The sequence below is a fragment of the Elephantulus edwardii genome, unplaced genomic scaffold (assembly GCF_000299155.1).
Source record: "Elephantulus edwardii isolate Elephantulus edwardi_28Jun2011 unplaced genomic scaffold, EleEdw1.0 scaffold00072, whole genome shotgun sequence".
NCBI lineage: Eukaryota > Metazoa > Chordata > Mammalia > Macroscelidea > Macroscelididae > Elephantulus > Elephantulus edwardii.
Genome location: NW_006399822.1, coordinates 463,051 through 481,515, shown reverse-complemented (window position 1 = coordinate 481,515; position 18,465 = coordinate 463,051). Strand labels below are relative to the sequence as shown.

The window sequence follows — 18,465 nt, the reverse complement described above, 5'->3', positions numbered from 1 at the left end:
GCCCGGAGCCCGAGGGGGAGCCCGGAGCCCGAGGGGGAGCCCGGAGCCCGAGGGGGAGCCCGGAGCCCGAGGAGGAGCCCGGAGCCCGAGGAGGAGCCCGGAGCCCGAGGGGGAGCCTGGAGTCCGGCGGAGGGTGTGGCTGCTGTGGCTCTCTCTAGGCTCCGGCCTCTCAGGTGTCAGAGCTGGAGGCCCTGCCCACTGGGCGGTCCTGGACAGAATCTGGCCTCTCTCGCCACACCAGTTGGGGACAGTGACAGCTGGCCAGCCGGGGGCCTGGCAAGCCACAGAGGGCCAGGCCCACATTCAGGGTCAAGGATGCCAGTGGCCCAGGGTAGAGGGCAGGCAGCTAGCTGCAGGACAGAGGGCAAAGCCCAGTGTGGGGGTTTACAGGAGGCCAAGTGAGCTTCCTGGGGGGTGAAGTGTGCAGGAGAGAGGGGCCTTTGACCCTCGTGCCTGTCTGTGACTCAGTCACAGTCAGTGCTCCATCTAGCTCTGCCCAGTAGCCCAGAGGGCTTGCCTCTTGCAAGAGCTCTGCCAGGCTACTAACCAAAAGGTCTACAGTTTGAATCTACCAGCTGCTCTGAGGGAGAAAGGTGACAACCTCTGGGATGTGTTTAGAGCCTCTGAACCCTGGCCGAGCGTCTTGTGAGTCAGAATCCACCTGAAGGCTCCCTGGTGGCACAGTGGGCTAAGTGTTGCACTGTTAAACAAGAGGTGGGCTGTTCGAGCCCACTTGCCACTCCTTGGGTGAACAATGAGGTGAGCTGCTTCCATGAAGAGTCCCAACCTGGGCAGCCCGTGAGGAGACTCCACTGCCCGTTGGGGTCGCTGTGAGCACCGGGGATAGGAATAAGCAGCTGTGGTGAGGCAGTGATTAAGCGCTGCGCTGTTAACCCAAGGTCAGGGGTTCAAACCCATGAGCTGGGGCCAGGAGAGGGATTAGTCAGTCTGCTTCTGTGAAGTGATGGCCTCGGGTACTCTGGGCAGTACACCTCTGCCTGAGACGAGGACTTACCTACCTGCAGCAGGAGGACTGGCCCCGGGGTCCAGGTGCAGCCTGGGCACCCCCACCGGCAGTCTGGCTCAAGAGGTGGGCTCTGCAGGTGGACGGAGGAAGTAGGTGGACAGCCCTCAGGACTGGTAGCTGGGATGGAGGGCAAAGGGGAAAGCTGAGTTAGGAGGGATGAGACTAGTGGAGGGGGGACACGGGGCAGCAGCACTGGGCACGGGAAAGTGAGCGAGGCCCGTCGGGATCACCGGTCAGGAGCCAGCCTGCTGGGCTTAAGTTACCTGCCTGGCCCAGCAGCCACTGCTTCTGGAGGAACTTGGGGCTCAGGGCGGGGCCTGGGGGACTGACCCAGGATTGGCTCTCTCGACTTCAAAGGGGCCTCCAGCCTGCTGAAACCCACACCACCAGGCACCAGGGCAGGAGCTGAAACCCAAGCCTGCTCCTGGGAGACCTGCTGCTGGCCTGCGACAGAACGTGAAAGCCACTGTCCAGGGCCCGGTGAGGTGTGGGGGGAGCAGGGCGCCCCCCTGGCTCAGGGGCTCAGTGGAGCAGGCAAGGCCGGCAGGACCACCCAGCCACCCTCGGGTGGGAGGAGGGACATGGACCGAGGAGCCGGGGTGAGACCCAAGTTTCCTGCATGCAGCACAGGCCAGGCTGCATGCGACACTCAGCTCGCTCACGGCCATCGAGGGGAACTGTCACAGCTGACCCTCCAGTGAGTTTTCAGAGGCTATAAATCACATGGAAGGTGTTCTGTTTCTCCCGCCGCCAGGAGGGTGCAGCCTGCAGACTGGGAAGTCAGAGCTCACATACGGATGAGGGGTAGGGGAGCTCTGGTGGCCTAGTGGCAAGGAGCTGCAACTACAATCCCAGAGGCACACGGTTCGAATCCACCAGATGCTCTGCCGGGAAAAGGAGGAACAATCTCCTCCTGTACCAGTCAGATCTGATTTGACAGTACGCTCACACAAAAATAAAAATAAATAAATAAATAAATAAACAAACATACGGATGAGGGCCGCAGTCAGCTCCCGCCTTGCCGGGTGTCTGCTGTGGCCGTGGACACCGCTAGGATGCCTCAGCCATAAGTCACGGGTCAGCTTCCAGTTGTGTCTTCTGGGCAGGCCTGAGTGCTGAGCTAGGCTCTGCGTGCGTGACCTGGACAGGGCAGGGTGGACATCTGAGAAGGACGACGTGGCCTCTGACTGCCCAGCCCAGGGTGACGCACGTCCCTGCTCCACACCTGCACTCATTCACCCCTTGTGGATGGGAGGTTGCAAATCAGTGCAGCTCAGAAGTGGGGCGCGTTCACCAGCTGCTGCCCCACAGTAGACAGCACACACTTGTGCTCCCCCAGGCCCCAAGGGTCAGGGGTTCAGGAGCGGCTCTGCTGGGTGGGTGGGTGCAGGGCCCCTCCTCAGGATACGGTTGGATGTCAGCAGGGGTCTCAGAAGTCAAACGCCTTCACGTCCACCTTATTCTGCTTGGTTCCCAAAGCGCATCACCTTCGGGTTGAAATTGGCTCACAGCTGACCCTGCAGTGGACTTGCAGAGGCTGTAAACCCCTCGGGTCCCCCCTCCCCGCATGCAGCTCCAGAGGCTGAGGTCGGAAGGACCCCAGTGTCCACTGGCAGGGATCGGGGTCCAGTGCAGCTGTCCCTCCACTGGGCGGATTGCTCTGCAGCCACGTGTGGGTGGTGGACGCATAGACAGGTGTGTCCAGGGACCACTGAAGACGTGCTGGGGGCTGGAAGGGGCGTCGGCAGGATGCGGCTGTGTCTTCCACGCAGGCCAGGAGGCAGTGTGTGCGCAGTGACTGTGCAAGTGGAGAACCTGGAGACGAAACGTGAGAACCTGGCCTCCAAGTGTCGATGGGCGGGTGGAGGGCCCGGGCTTCCCAGGCGGCCGCTCAGCACAGCTCCGTCCCACGTCCTTGGCCGTGATGTCAGGAAGGGCCAGTCCCTGGAAACAGCCATCCTGCTGGGGAAAGGGGCAGGCCAGAGGAAGACGGACTGGTGCAGGGACAGGGGCTCGAGCTATCAGAAACGGTGAGGACCAAGCGAGACAGGCACAATGCAGGTCTGTTGTTCAGAGGGTCGCCATGCGCTGTGATCAATGGACCGGCTCTGGAGCTCATGAATAACGGGAAGAGATGCAAACTGCAGAGGATGCTCAATGGACCCCGTACCTGCCAGGGGTGCCCAAAGGGGCCCCCATTACTGCCTGGAGCCTCTGCCCCCACCCCTGGGACTCTCACCCTGGACAGTGCCCAGTGTCAGGCCCCGGAGCTCTGACACGCCTACTTTCTCTTGCAGCCCAGAAGCTCCAGTCCCTCAGGAAGCTGTGAGGCCGCCCAGCTGAGGGCTGACTGCCCAGGTATGTGGAGAAGGCTGCTTGGCCCGAGGCCAGCCGGCAGTCCATCGCCGGAGACGCCTTGTCCCCAAGCTTCCCCCCTGGCCGTCACCTTGGCTTCCGACTCTCCACTCTGGATGGTAATTGGGGCTGCCAGCTGCCTCCCCAAGGGACCGTCTCCCGGATCCTGGCTGCCAGGGCAGAGGGCGGTAGGCGGTGTGCCACCAGATGCCCCCACAGCAGTGCCAGGCAACGTGCCCTCCTCCTCCAGCCCCTTAGATGCAGCTGTCCCCAGCCTTCCCCAGCACCTCCTGTTCCTCTTCTCCGATAGCCACTGCCCTCATGCCAGCCCCACCCCACAAAGCTAGGGATGGGCTTGCTCTCGCCACTCCTGTGCCCTGGAGTGGGGTCCGGGTGGGGGCTGGCTGTCAAAGGTTCAAGCCCATGCAGAGATGCCACAGAAGTAGAGTCTGGCAATCTCCTTCCCAAAAGCCCACTGACGCCCCAGCCCAGCATGGCCCTGATGCACACAAGGCTCAATGAAGGGCAGCCAAGAACGACAGCCCTGGCAGGGCCAGGCAACAATGCCTTCCAACCTGTCACTAAGGGCTGTTTAAGGAGGGGTTCCTGTTCTCATGGAAGTTAGATGCTGGTGTTGCCCAGGTTACAGGTAGAGGCAGCCGGGATGCTGCTTGGCCTGCCACCTTGGCAACCCCTGCCCCATCCTGCCCTCACCCAGGGTCTTGGGCAACCTGAGGTTGTAGGCTGTGAATAAAGAACTGTCCCAACCCCCCAGGCTTGCCCATTTTACAGAGAAGACTGAGGCCCAGAGATGGGAGTGGGCATTCCTAGGAACTCCAGGATTCAGAGATGGGGGCTCACCAAGGGAGGGGTAGACTGGTCAAATAGGCATGTGTGGACCTACCTGGCGGCCAGGTGGCTGCCACCCAGGGTGGTTTCTCTCTGTGGTGCTCCCAGGCACACTCACATTTCCTTATTCCACCTTTGTCTCTCGTCTTCCAGGTTGTCATTCTCTGTCATTTTCTGCCTCCATTCTTGTCTCTGTGTGTGTCTTCCTCTCCCACCACACCCCCCGGTCTCTGTCTCTCTGACTCTGTGTGTCTCTCTAGATCTCCTACCCCCAGAATTTCTTCCTCCTTCTGCCTGTCTCTGTCCCTCCATGGTCTCTCTGTCCCTCCGTGGTCTCTGTCCCTCTGTGGTCTCTCTGTCCCCCTGTGGCCTCTCTGACACTCTGTGGTCTCTCTACACCCCCACCCCTGGAATCTCTGCCTCTGTGTCTCTATCTCTCTCCCCACCTTCCTCCCCAGAATCTCTTGCTGAGTTGGACAGGAGCCCCTCCCTGTTGTCTCTAAAGGCACTTCCTGAGCTAGTCCCCTGCCTCATCTTGGGTTTCTGTCCCAACTGCGGTTTCCACTGCCTCCTGGAAGTTACCAGGTCCACGTGGGCTCCTTGCTGGACTGTCCAGCCCTGTCCACCTGACTCACAGTGTCCTCCTCTTCCAGACTGGTGGGACCATGAAAGCAGGCTTCCCAAAGGCCTTGTATGGACCAAGGATGCCCCCGCAGCCTGCCTGCCGCACCACCTATGGCCCTCCACGGCCCTCTGCATCTTCCTAGCATCCAGAGGAGGCAGCCATGCCTGGGGAGCAGTCCCTCGGAGCGCCAGTCCCCACCACAACTGGATGTCTGCAGATCCGCCTGGCCTCCCATGACTCAGGGCGCCCCTCCCGGCCCCCCATCGAGGACAGCACTCGGGCCTGCAGGACCACCAAGGACACGAGGGAGGTGGGCAGTGGGGCCCGGGCCTCAGAGCCCCCGAAGGATCCACCAGAACAGGCTAGTGAGGTGTGCCCCAGAGCCCTCAGCAATTCATGGTCTTCTGGAAAGGCCCCCAGGGGCTCCCTTGGGAAGGGACCCGTGCAGGCACGAGCTCGGAGACCAGGCAGGGGACAGGGTAGTGTCCAGCAACTCTACAGACTGAGCATTGCCAGCACAAAGGACAAGCGGGCCCCTGATAAGGCCCCCCAGGGCTCAGGAGCCTCCCTCACGCCCAGCCTCCCGGGGCCCGAGGCCCAGCCTGTGGCTGACCAGCTCTTCCAAAGGTGCTTCCCAGAGACCCCCACTCGCTTTACCTCTACTGACTATACCTCGCCCAGTCCCACCCCTCAGACCCCGGCCCTGCAGCGTCCCAAGACCCAAGGACCCAGCCCCAGCAGACCCGCCTCCTACATAGAATTCCCGGCAGGCAGGGCTGCCTCCTGGCCCCCCAACACCAACAACTTCCCAGCTGCTAATTTCAGGGTTCCCCCCACCGAGCCAGAGTCCTTTCCTGAAGGCGATGGGCCCAGCCCCAGCTCACGGGCAGTCACTTTTCAGTACCCCTTTCCTGTGGACACAGCCCAGCGGGAGTTCACGAGCAATGAGGCCGTGGCATTAGCTTTACGCCTGTCGGCAGACATGTGGCCAGAACAGCCAGCAGGCACCAGCTCAGCCTACGCGCTGTCCGCCCAGCCCCCAGCCCCACTGCTGCCCTGTTATAGGAGACCAACCGGTAGCCTCAAGGTGCCTCATAACCTCGGTGGGTCACTCTCCCCGCCTGGTGCCACTCACCCGGCCCCTGGCCCCTTCCCAGCCAGCCTTCACCAGAGCCTGTGCCCGGCCCTGCCTGAACGGCCTCCATCAGCACACGAGAGGGCAGGGAGCCCAAGAGGACCCCCAAACCCTCCGCCCATGAGGCACTTTCTGAGCAAAGCCTTTCTCAACAGCCCAGGGGACAGTGCCGTGGGCAGTAGCTCGGGGCCTCTGGACAAGGAGCTGGTCGCCCCGAGCTGCACGCCTGGCCCTCAGCCCCAGCTGTGGGAGGGGGCCAGTGAGGCCCTGCCCCTGGTGGATCCCACCGTGGGCGCCTACCCCACTGCACCTCCAGCACCCCCAGTAGCCAGGGGGGCCTTCTTTGAAGGCCAGAGACTCTGTCTCCCACACAGCCCCACACTACCCTGGCCCCCTAGGCCCGCACCCACTGGGCCTGGCCCCACCCCCATGGAGCTGCTCAACCGACTGCCGTACCCCATCAGCTCCCCTGAGTGGCCAGGCAGTGGCCACACACCAGGGCCAGTGGAGAAGCTGACCATGCCGCAGAATGGCCAGGGAACACCCAGCAGCCCCCCTGGACTGTTCCCATATGGTGGCCTGCAGGACGCTGGTACCCAGCCCCTGTTTTTCGGAGTGACCCCCCACCAGGCATCGCCCCTCGGGACACCCGGCCTGCCCCCATCCAGAGGGGTCGGCGTCTCCCCGAGTGAGTCCCCACTCCCCTCGCCTGCCACCACTGCGGCCGGCAGTGGCTCCTGCTCGTCCTTGTCTCCGCTGTCCAGCAGCCCAGCCAACCCTAGTTCAGAGGAGGGACAGCTGCCCGGGCTGCCGGGATCCGCAGCCTTCTTCCAGCCCTCCTGCCCCCAGGAGGCCAGCGGCGCTTTCCCACCGGCCGAGCCTCCGCCGGCCATCCGTGTCCACTACCAACCTGAGCCACCCAAGGCCTTCTCGTTCCCTGCGGACACACTGGGGACCAGTGGGGCCTTCGAGTGCCCGGCGCTGGGCACCTTCCCCCAGGAGCCACCTCCGTACTCGGCTCACCACTTCCCTCTGAGCAGCGCCAGCCTGGACCAGCTGGATGTGCTACTGACCTGCCGACAGTGTGACCGCAACTACAGCAGCCTGGCCTCCTTCCTCCAGCACCGACAGTTCTGCAGCCTGCTACCCCGGGCCCCTGAGGGCCTCCCGCGCCCTCCGACCCCCAGGGTGCCGGCTGAAGCACACCCCCCGAGCTCGCTGGGCCCCACCAAGCTGGCTGGCTTCTTGCTGGACGGAGACGTCCTCCACAGCCTGGCCTCCGCCCCCTTGCCGCTCCCAGCCTCCGACCTGGACCTGGAGGACGTGGCCAAGCTGGACAGCCTCATTACTGAGGCACTCAATGGCCTGCAGGACCCCTCGGACACCCCCGAAATTGACAGCAGCTTCATCGATGTCTTTGCTGATGAAGACCCCCTGGGTCCCAGGGGCCCTGGAACCGGACCGCTCCCTAAACCCCGGGCACGGGTGACACCAGAACCCAGCGTTCAGGCCCTGCTGCCAGACCGGGACCCCGCGCCACAGCCTAGAGCCCCCAGCCCTGGAGCTGCCGAGGGTTGCCCGCCATGCAGCACACCTGGCACCTGCTCCCGAGGTCCAGGGGTCCCCCGGGCAGATGAGGGTGGCGGCCCCACTGGACGGCCCAGGAGAGGCAAAAGGCTCCAGGTGTTCCAGGAAGGGCTGATCACAGCCCAGGGCCCCAGGGCCAGCTCCAAAACGGCTTGCCTAAGGCCTCGCAGGAAAGGTAGCCACGTGGAACAGCCCCTGCCCCAAGTCAGAGAGCTGAGGGGCCACGCAGACAGTGGTGGACAGGCCCCCATCACGAGCCCCCCACCTATGCAGACCCGGAGCTCACAGCGGCCATCCCGCAGCAGACATGCCCGGAGGAGGGCACGGGGTGGCCGCTGGAGCAAGGAGCTCATCCACAAGATTGTGCAACAGAAGAATGACCAGCACCAGAGGGCCAGCCGGGGACGAGGGGCACGAGGCTGCCTGCTGGCCGCAAGGCTCCCACCCAGTCCCCGGGCCGACAGCTGCGGGTCCGCCTCTGCAGAGGACAAGGGCGCTGTGGCCCCGCCTGGCCGCCGGCAGCAGGCCACCAGAGGCCGGCCCCACCTCAGCAGCCGGGGCCAGAAAAGGAAAGTGGCTGGAGGGACCCCAGGCCCCAGAGAGGAGCGAGGCCAGCAGATGCCCAAAAGGCTCGTGAGGCAAGACCCTGGAATGGAAGGGGTCTCCTTGACTGAGACAGAGGGGTTTTCCAGGGGTGCAGGCACAGAGGCCCCTGAGGAAGATCAGCCACCGCCACACTGCTCTCCAGAAACTAAGCTAGGTGCTGGCACTCCAGAGGTGCCCCCTGCCCCCACCACACCTCACCAAGAAGTCCTCGGTGACCCCTCAGCTGCAGAACAGCCCCAGCCTGGCCTAGAAGACTGCCGCCCATCACAGCCACCATCACAAGCCCATCACAAACCACGCCTTACCGACTCTCCATCGGCAGGTACAGATAACAGGCCCCTCTTTGCTCCTGACCAAGCAGCACCCTCCAAGCCCCGGCCCGGAAAACTACCAGTGCTCAGTGCCACTGCTGGGCATGCTACGCACCCCGCACCAGCCGCCCTGCTCCTCGAGAACCCTGGCCTTGTCTTGGAACCTCCTGATTGTCATGGAGCCCTTCTGGGGGTCCCCGCTTCCCAGAAAGGGCCCCAGCCTTGCAGAAGTGTCCCTACTGGCTTACTCCTCAGGCACAAAGAGCTGGGCAGTGAGGACCCAGCCCCCAGGCCCCGAGCTCCGAACGGGCCAGGCAGCCACGTGGGCCTGAGGCTAGAACCTCACAGAAACGTGCCCTGCCCTGCTGAGCGGGGACTCAGCAGCCCACAGCCCCTGCTGACCTTGGAGTCCACCTTGCTCTTCGGCAGGCCGCCTGAGGACAGGTTCGACCCTACGGTCTACGACAGCCTGCTGGAACACCGGGATGACCAGACGCCTCTCACGTGTGCTGGCCCGTCCCCACCGAGGCCCCTGCTGGAGAACTGGCCTCTGCTGGAGGACGAGGCTGCTGGGCTGCCCAGCCATGTGGTTCATTTCTCCAGGTTCCCTCAGGAAAAGCCATGTGGCCAGCGGTGTCCCAGCAAGGAGCCGGCAGTGCCCACTCCACCCCTACCCCCAGGGAACAGCCACAGGTGCACAGAGGAGGAGCTGGAGATCCAAAGGCTGGTGACTGAGCTGAAGAGTCAGCTGCGGACGAGCACGGCGAGGCGCCCGGTGAGGCGCCCGGCTCCTGACCCGCTGGACACAGGGCCCACGGGAGCCACATGCCCACAGAAGGACGCACACCAGGTCCCCATGCCGCTGGACACAGGGCCCACGGGAGCCACATGTCCACAGAGGGACACACACGAGGTCCCCACGCCGCTGGACACAGGGCCCACGGGAGCCTCATGTCCACAGAAGGACACACACCAGGCCCCTGTGCCACCCACCAGCCCAGCCACCATGCCCCAGGAGGATGCACTTGTGCAAGAGGACCTGAAGAGGTCCAGTCCACAGCAGGATAGTGAGGGAGTGGTGGCTCCCCACAAAGGGGCCTTGGAAAGCCCACTCGGGGTCTGGACATTAGCCCTGCAACCTGAGGTCCAAGAAGATGTGGGGCCCACAGCTCCTTTCAGTCCACTCAGGACCAGGGGCAGGACTCACCCGACTCCCAAGATGGATGGGGTCCAGAGGACAGCACCTGCCCAGACAGAGAGGGAAGGCGGGGTCCTAACAGGTGCCACTGTGCCCAGTCCCACCAAGCTGCTCCGTCTGGATGCTGACAGTATCACTGAGCGCAGCCCAGACCCAGCACCTCAGTTTCCCAGATGGAAGGAGACCACCAGAACATGGTCAAGTGGAGGGGCCCTGCTGCTGCAGCCCCATAAATGCAGAGAAAACTTGTCCCCAGAGCCCCTCAAGACAGGAGTGCCAAGTCAGGGTTTCCCCAAGTCAGGGGAGTGTGGCAGCCCCACTGCCCATCCAGAGCCTGGCGTAGCTGGTCAAGCTGTCGGTGGCCTACTTCTGGGGACCCGGCCTCACCTTGGTGCCCTCCAGGAGCACTCAGTGGGCAATTCAGGGTCTAAGCCAATGGACACACAGCCGATTGCCGTGACACATCCTGTCTGTGTACTCAAGGTCGGTTCAGAGCAAAGCCCTCAGCCTCCAGCCCCCAGCCCTCAGCCTCCAGCCCCCAGCCCCCAGCCTCAAATCCCCAGCCCCCAGCCTCAAACCTCCAGCCCCCAGCCTCAAACCTCCAGCCCTCAGCCTCCAGGCCCGAGCCCCCTCTATCAGCTCCAGCTCCTTGTGGCCAGAGCTGTCAAGCATGAGGACATGACCCAGCACCCTCAGCACAGTGAGCCCACAGGCCAAGGAGGGGATAACGCAGGCAGCAAGACCGTGGCCTGTGGCCAAGCCCAGGGCTCCAAGGGAAATGTGCAAGCACCAGCTGGCCCCACAGATGGACACCCAGGCTCTCTTGGCCAGGCCCAGTCTTGGGCCCCAGAGACCAGAGGTCAAGGTCAAGTCAGCCATCTGCAGCCAGAGGAGCAGGAGGCCCTGGGGGAGCTGGGTGACCTCATCACTGTTGAGGCTGGGCCTGGAGCTGCACCAGACATGCCTCCTGAGGGGATGGACAGGGTCCAGGAGCAGCTTGAGAAAGGTGACACAGCCTGGAGCCTTCAGTGTGAGGCAGGGGACCCCTCACATCCCACTAGCATACACAGGGAGGCCTCAGCCGTAGATCTGGTTACTGCTCCAAATGGACATGATGTCGAGCCTGCAGGGAAAGTGGCCAGCCAAGGCCTCGGAAAGCAGCTGCTGTCAGCTGAGGGCAGTCCATGGTGCCCCATCCCAGACCCAGTCCCCCATACTCCCTGCTCTGTTTCTGCAGCCTCCCTGCGGTCCTGCAGCCCCAAGGACCTGCCCAATGAAGTCCCTCCCTCTGTACCTGCAGGGACCCCAGGGGCCCAAGGCGAGCAGGGGGAACAGCTCCCAACATCACCATCCTGTGAGGAGCCTCCGAACCCACAGCACCCAGCCCCTTCCCAGCCCCAGGCTTCCATTCAGAGGGCCAGCTGTGGTCCCAGCGCCATCAGTGCCGGAGCTGAGCAGTGCCCAGCCACGCCTCCTCCAGGGAGGACAAGCCTCTGTAACCTCCAGCTGGACATGGTGGACAGCAGTCCCCTGGTAGACACACTCACAGGGGACCAGACTGACCCAGATATCACCTCCACATGCTCTGATGGCAACATTTCCAGGACGCTGGGGGGTTTGGGTAACCCTGCCAATGTATACCCTTCTCCCCCAGCGGGCCCCGTCACCCCCAGAGGGGCTGGCAAGGCTTCAGAACATCCCCACATTCCTGCTGCAAGTGACACAGAGGTGACTGGAGAGCTAGGGACCCCGGACCCCAGAGTGTCATCATCAGGACTCTGCTGGCCCTTGTCAGGCCCCGCAAGGGGCACTGTCTACCCAGGCCCTGGAGAAGATCAGCGTGTCACAGCCAAAGCCATGGACACGTGCCCAGCGCAAGCTACAAGGCCAGATGCCCACTCCTGCCTGGGGCTGGGGGCCAGCAGCCAGAACTGGGAGGGCCCAGGGTCACCTGGTGTTGGACACTCCATCTCCCAGAGTGACTGGCATACCCGCCGTCCCCCCCAGAGTGATAGCAACACACCCCACCCTGCACCCAGGGGAGACCCCGTGTGTCCACATGATGCTGAGCAGACGCTTCCGGACTTTCCAAAGAAGCCCAGGCTCTCAGGCCGCAGCCAGAGGTTAAAGGGCCCCAGTCCTGCGGCATGCCCAGACGTCACCTGTGATATCTGTGGGGCCTCCTTCCGCTCTGGACCCGGCCTGAGCCGGCACAAGGCCAGGAAGCACCGTGGCGGTGCCTCCCCGCCTCACCAGACTGGCCTGCACAACTGTGGGGCCCCGAATCCCACAGCTTGCACACCCCAAGTCAGCAGGGAGAAGAGCTGCCCAGCACCAGGAACTGAGAAGCCAAAAGCCAGGAGGAAGGCCAGCGACCAGGGCCCTGCAAGGGCCAGGCTGGAAGCAGAGGCAGCTGGGCCTCGCCGTCTCCAAGCAGCAAACTCTGAGCCACTCGCCCCACGACCACCCAGCCGCGTGACACCACGCACCCCCAGATCCAGCAAGTCTCACAAGCCTACAGAGCTCGTGGTGCCAAGGGGAGCCCAGAGACAAGGCAGAGAGCCGGGGTGTCTCCTCAGTGACTCGGGGGCGCTGTCAGATCGGAAAGGGAGGCGAGCAGGCACAAGAAGATTCCAGAAGAGCGGGGCTTCCGTCTCAGAGGACCCTCCTGATGTGATTCCAGATAGAACCGTCTCGAATCCATCAAATGTGATTGCCAATTACCCGGCCCGGCCGAACCTCCTCTCCACAGAGCAGGAGCAGGAGCTGCCCAGGGAGCAGCCACTCATTGCCACACCAAGGGACGCGGCGGAGGCCGGGGTGCTGTCCTTGGAAGAGGGGACAGCCACTCTCCAGGCAGGGAAGGAGGCAGCGAGTGAGTTCTGGGGTCCAAGAGATCTGCAGATAGTTGGTACTGAGACAGAGCTGTCACAAGCAGAGGCCAGCCGATGGGACACAGGCAGGGCAGGGGGAGGCGTGGTGGGGAACCCTGAGCCCTCCTTAGAGTCCCTGGATGCTCCCAGGACCCTTGACTGTGATCCCCAGGACTTCTCAGAGCCCCCAGAGGCTGGGGGCCTGGCCCAGTGCCTCCAGGGCATTCCCAGTGCCACGAGCCCTGGGCTGAGTGGTGCCCAGTCAGATAGAGAGGTTCGCATCATTCAGCTCTCTCCCCCGAGTGACCACATGTCACAAAAGAGGGCCCGCCGTGCCCACGGGCAGCATGGTAAGAAGTCAGAGCCACCATTGCCCCCAGAGTTGCCTGGCCAGGCAGGCGGGTCCACCTTGTCCTCCTCCGTTTACCCGCCCACAGAGCCAAGAGACCACGGCTCCCTACGCCTGTCCCCTGAGGAACCCTGGGTGGATGGGGCCCCTGGTCTGCCTGAGGACTTCCTCACCCGCAACTTCCTCTGTGGCAGCGTGCCAGGGGCCAAGGCCTGGGCACCCAGCCCCAGTCTGTGGGCCGCAGAGCACCCTGAGAGGAGACCCAACCCCTCCGAAGAGATGCCCCCCAGTCCCCACGTGGTTGAGCTGTCTGAGGGGCTCCCTGAGCTACACAGGGTCCCAGCCTCCTGGAGAGGTCTGCAAGAGGCCGCTGAGGAGACCCCCTGCTCTTTGGGGGATATGAGCCCCGAACCCCCCAGCCTGGAGCGAGAAGGCTTGGTGAGTGGACCCTCTGGGAACACAGGCCTGACCCAGCTCCCGACCCTCAACCTGGACATGCTCAGTGCCAGGTTTGAAATGCAGGACCTGTGCCTCCTGGGGCCCTGCCAAGACCCCGGGGGGCTCCCCCGCACAACCTTCCTGGACGTCCACACTGGGGTGAATGTGCAGGAGACACCTGGCCCTCGGCCAGAGGACGCAGGTGGGGGCCCCGGCAGAGACCGCACGGCCAGAGGCAAACGGGGCACCTACAAATGCAGGGTGTGCTTCCGGCGCTTCGGGGGGCTGGGCGAGCTGGACGTGCACAAGCTGGCCCACAGCCCCGCGCCGCCGCCCACCTGCTACATGTGTGTGGAGCGCAGGTTCGGCTCCCGTCAGCTGCTGCGCGAGCACCTGCGGGAGAAGCACGCACAGGGCGCGGCGGGGCTGTGGGCCTGCGGGATGTGCCTGCGCCAGGTGCCCGATGTCTGGATGTACAACGAGCACTTGCGGGAGCACGCCGTGCGCTTCGCCCGCCGCGGCCAGGCCCTGACCACCCTGGGAGACCGCCCCGACAGAGACCACGGCGTCACCCCCGAAGCCAGCGGGGACCCCAAAGATGCCCCACGGGGGACGACAGCCGAATCAAAGGCCCCGAGTACCAACCCCCCCAACCAAGGGGGCACCTTGCCTGCTGACAGTGATTCCACCAGGGCGCCCCCCAGCCTGTCCCCCAACGCCTGGCCGCTGAGCGAGGTGCTGCCCAGAGGCACGCCCGTGCACATGGACTGCAAGGACTCCTCACGCCACTGTCACCACTGTGGCAAGCAGTTCCCCAAGCCCTGCAAGCTGCAACGCCATCTGGTGGTGCACAGCCCTCAGCGCGTCTTCCTCTGCCCCCAGTGTCCGGGGGTCTACAGCGAGCACGGCCAGCTGCTGGCCCACCGCCGCCAGGAGCACGGGGCGAGTGGGGAGCCGGAGCGGCCAGCCACGCCGCTCTACTCCTGCGCGCTCTGCGCCACCGTCATGCGCATCATCAAGCGGGCCTTTGTCTGCAGCACCTGCAACTACACTTTCTCCAAGAAGGAGCAGTTTGACCGTCACATGGACAAACACCGACGGCCCGGACAGCAGCCCTTCACCTTCCGCAGAGTCAGGCGGCCAGGGGCTCGGGGGCACAAGGCCCCGCTCCTCGAGGACATGCAGCCCAGCAAACGGCTCCGGGTGGCCAGGGTGGTCAGCAGCAGCCCAGGACCTGGGGTGGACAAGCCCCAATGCCAGGGCAGCAGCCCTTCCCCAGGCACCGTGTCCCCTGCAACTCTGCTGGCCCCCTGCCCAGAGCCAGCTCCCAGCACTGCCCAGGGACAGCCCCAGGAGAGGCCCATGGACACACAGGGCCACCCAGGGACAGCTGGTGACCCACCACCTGATTGCTGGGCACTGCCGCCCCTACCCCTGTCTCCTTCCCCAGCCCCTCAGGCTGGTGGTGAAGGCAGGCTAGAGGATGAGGTACCCCCTGGCAGTCCCTCACCCCTCTGCCCTCTTACTGTCCAGTGGGCCGGAAATGGAAACACAGAGGAAAAGATGGGTCCTCTTCTGTCCTCCGGGAAGCTCAGGACCCCAAGTGTCCCCAGCAAGGGGCCCCCAGCTCAGAGGAAGAAGCAAGTGCCCAGGAGCCAAAAGGTGCCCAAGGAGCGGCCCTCCCACAAAAGCGGTACTGCCAAGGCCGGGGGTTCCCGGGCTCGCTCAGAGGGCAGACCGGCAGTCTGCACCCCAAGCAAAGTACCTGCTGTCCTGGTGCCTCTGGGGAAAGCTGTGCAGAACCTGCACCCTCCAGAGCCAGCCCAGGACCCTGAGGACAGGCCGGGGTCCACCACCACAAAAGCCATGCCAGACCCCAGCTCCCAGGGCACTGGGGGTCCCCAACACAGTGTCACAGAAGAGGGTGGCAGCCAGCCCCAGCTGGTCAGTGAGAATGCCCCCAGTCCTGCCAAGTCCCCCTGCCTGGATCAGAGTCTGCCACCAGCCAAACCCCCTCCCCAGGCCCCAGCCAAGTGCCCCAGCCAGGGTCCCCAAGAGAGTCGGGGGGCCAGCGGGGGCAAGAGGAGGGGCCGAGCCCCAGGGCCTCCAAGGAGTGATAGCACAAGGAGCCTGGGGAGCACCACCTTGGTGCCTGTCAGGCCCCCCCGTAACCCTCGCAAGCAGGCGGCCCCTAGTCGCGTTCCCCCCATAAAGCCCCGACTGAGCAGCCAGGCTGACAAGCCCCCACTGCTGCAGCCTGCAGAGGGCCGGAGGGGACCTCCCAGCCACAGCCTCGGGGGCGTCCGGCGCAGGAGAGAGGGGATGGGCATGGCTGCCCCCGAAAAGAGGCCCCTACACGGGCCCGCCAGGAAAGGCCGAGCTCTCCCCGTCTGCCCACGCACCCTTCACACCGCCGAGGCCCAGAGCCATGTTCTCAGCCAGCTCTTTGGACAGCGGCTGACCGGCTTCAAGATCCCACTTAAGAGGGAACCCACTGAGTAATGTGTGTAGCCTCAGGCGTGCTGGGGGCCCCAGGTCATGTACACAGATGGGTGGGATATGAGACCCTCAGGTGGTAGGCACATGGCCTGGAAGGGGGCCTGGACACAGGGCAGGATGAGACACCACTCCCCAGCAGCGTGCACACAGGATAGGTCTGAGCCGTGAACCAGGACAGTGCCCTGCTGGGAGGGACTCAGAGCCCCCCCGCGCCTTGGACAGCGGGGACCGGAGGCAGTCGGCGGCAGCCCCTGCAGGCCACATCCACCATCCTCCACATGGAGGCCCTGAGCGAGGCGCCCAGGCTGGTGAAGGTGCTGTGAGCCCCCAGAAGGCGTGTGGCACACAGTTCCCCAAAAAACTGCCTTCAAGCACGAAGAGGGACAGTTCCCTTCAGCCATGTCACTGCTGGTGGAAGCCATAGTGACCCTAGACACCAAATGGGGGTCTTGAAAAGCCCCCTCAAGTGACATCAACACAGAGGCCTCCCACAACCACACTGTGCTGACCACTGTTCCCAGGAGTCAGGTTCCCACATGGGATACAGGGGACACTGCCCATCCACCAGTGCCCACCAGCTCCCTTCCCTGTTCCGGGCCCTCCACTTGGAGCCCCCTCCACCAGAACCCTCAGCTCTTGTTTGGCCCGATTCAGGACCTCCTCAGTTGGAGCCCACAGCCCCCACTTGCCCAGCACAGAAGCCCCTCAGTCGGAACCCTCAGCCCCACTTGCCCTATTTGGAGCCGACTCCCTACCCTGGGCCCTCACCCGTCATGTAAGCAGGCTAACTCCTCTATTTCTGGTGCTACCTTCATGTAATGTGAATACAGGCCTCCTCGATGCTTCTTCTGGTTTTTAACTGGGGGGTTGGGGGTAAAGGGGTTATGAGGCCCCAGGAACAGGCCAGATGGCAAGAGCTGCTGCAGCAGCCACATGGGAGCCCCGGGGCAGCAGAGTCGTGGCCAGTGGTGGGGCTCCTGCACTGACCGCCCTCAGGACATCCACAGGTACAGCAGCTCTGCTCCCCGGCGCGCCAACCACCCCTGGCTCTGTTCTCTTTTTTAGAGAGGTTTACCTTTGGTGCAATCTGTATGTCAGAACATTTTCGTTGTGATACCTTGAAAGCCCCGATCTGGCAGGAGCCGCCCCTCCAGAAGGCGGCCTTGGCCGTTGCTTACCTGGACAGCGGTGTGGACCCGCGGCTGTACTGTACAAGTCGTAGCTAACGCGTCTTCTCAAATATATGCACCTATTTTCACAGAAACCTCCTGGGTCTGTGTGTCTGTCCTGCACCCCAACCCCACCCACCAGCTGTCTGCATCGGCCTCGAGTGCTTGCAGAGCAGGTCCACACACCAGAAGACACGGCCAGGGACCTCAGAGAACACCCCTGGGGTGAAGGCTTCAAAGGGCAGCAGGCTCACCCCACAGCCCGTCGAGGGGCTCCCCACCCAGCTCCATGGGAGGGGCCAGAAGAAAGACTGAAGACTCCCTGCCCCACCACAGGGCAGAAGTCAGACAGACGGACACCGGGAGGGGGAAGGGACAGTGCTCTCTGGAGGCTGAGCTGAGCCCTCATCCCAGGGGGCTGCACATGTCCCGGCGGCTGGAACGGCCCTCCTCTCCCTGCAGGGCTTCTGGCCTCATGGGAAGCCCAATTCCTGATCCCTCCTGAAACCCCAGTCCAGGCCCCCCGGCTCTGTCCATTGCTGCCCGGGTCTCTACCAATCAGAACTGAGCCACACGTGGCCACGCGGCCTCTTCTCTCCAGTCTCCCTGGGGCACACAGCAACACCACCACCCCCAACACTTGGGAGGTTGGCACCGAGGGACGTGGATGCCAGTGTACTGAGGGTCATCCGGAGTGTCTTGTATGCCTGCTAGGGACGTCTTGTGTTAGTTACCCTCTGGTCACTGCCCTCTGCTTTGAGCTGTGTCCTGCATGGGGCCTGCACGCCCACCAGGTGGCAGCACGCACCCGGCTCTGCCTGTGGACAGTTCCCTGGGGTCCCGCCCTCATGACTGGACCCTGTGACCACAAGGGGTCACTGACTCGAACCTGCCTGCCAGCCACCCGCGCACACCACAGACAGATACACAGACAGCACACAGAGCCAGCACACAAAGGACACATGCCCAGGTGCCATCTCAGTGCAGTTCCCCACATGCTGGGTGTGTAGATCCTGGGGGGGAGGGAGAGGAGGAGGGGGCAGATGAGGTTGAGGGAGGGGGCTTCCAGAGGGACAAGGGGAGGAAGTGCCCAGTACCTGTTCCCCCATTAAGCTGCTGGGGAAACAGGCCAAAGGGCGTCAGTGACTCCGAGGAACCAATTTTGGGCCCTCACTGGTGGGGGAGGGGGAACATGCAGACTTGGGGTGACTAGGAACATGGTTCCCAGAAAGCGTGCAGACACTGGATGGAGGGGACCGTAAACCAGGGTGTGTATCTTTGCCAGTCTAGGGTGGCAACTGTGAGAGTCCTTGAGGCTCCCCCAAGTGACATGTGGGGCAAGAGGCCTGTGGGCAGCCTGGTCCACCGGGGCGGCCACCTGTGGGCTCCAGGGCCCAGAGCTGAGACCCAGATATGCATCAGTCCCATGAGTGAGCAAAAGGGG

At 63.7% G+C, this 18,465-nt stretch overlaps 1 protein-coding gene across 1 annotated transcript; it reads left to right on the top strand.

Annotated features, from left to right (window-relative positions):
* The first annotated feature begins 5,016 nt into the window (after window positions 1-5,016).
* Window positions 5,017-15,855, top strand: ZNF469 (zinc finger protein 469). Its single transcript, XM_006888859.1, has one exon. The coding sequence runs from the start codon at window positions 5,017-5,019 to the stop codon at window positions 15,853-15,855; it is 10,839 nt and encodes a 3,612-aa protein (XP_006888921.1).
* Window positions 15,856-18,465: the final 2,610 nt, after the last annotated feature.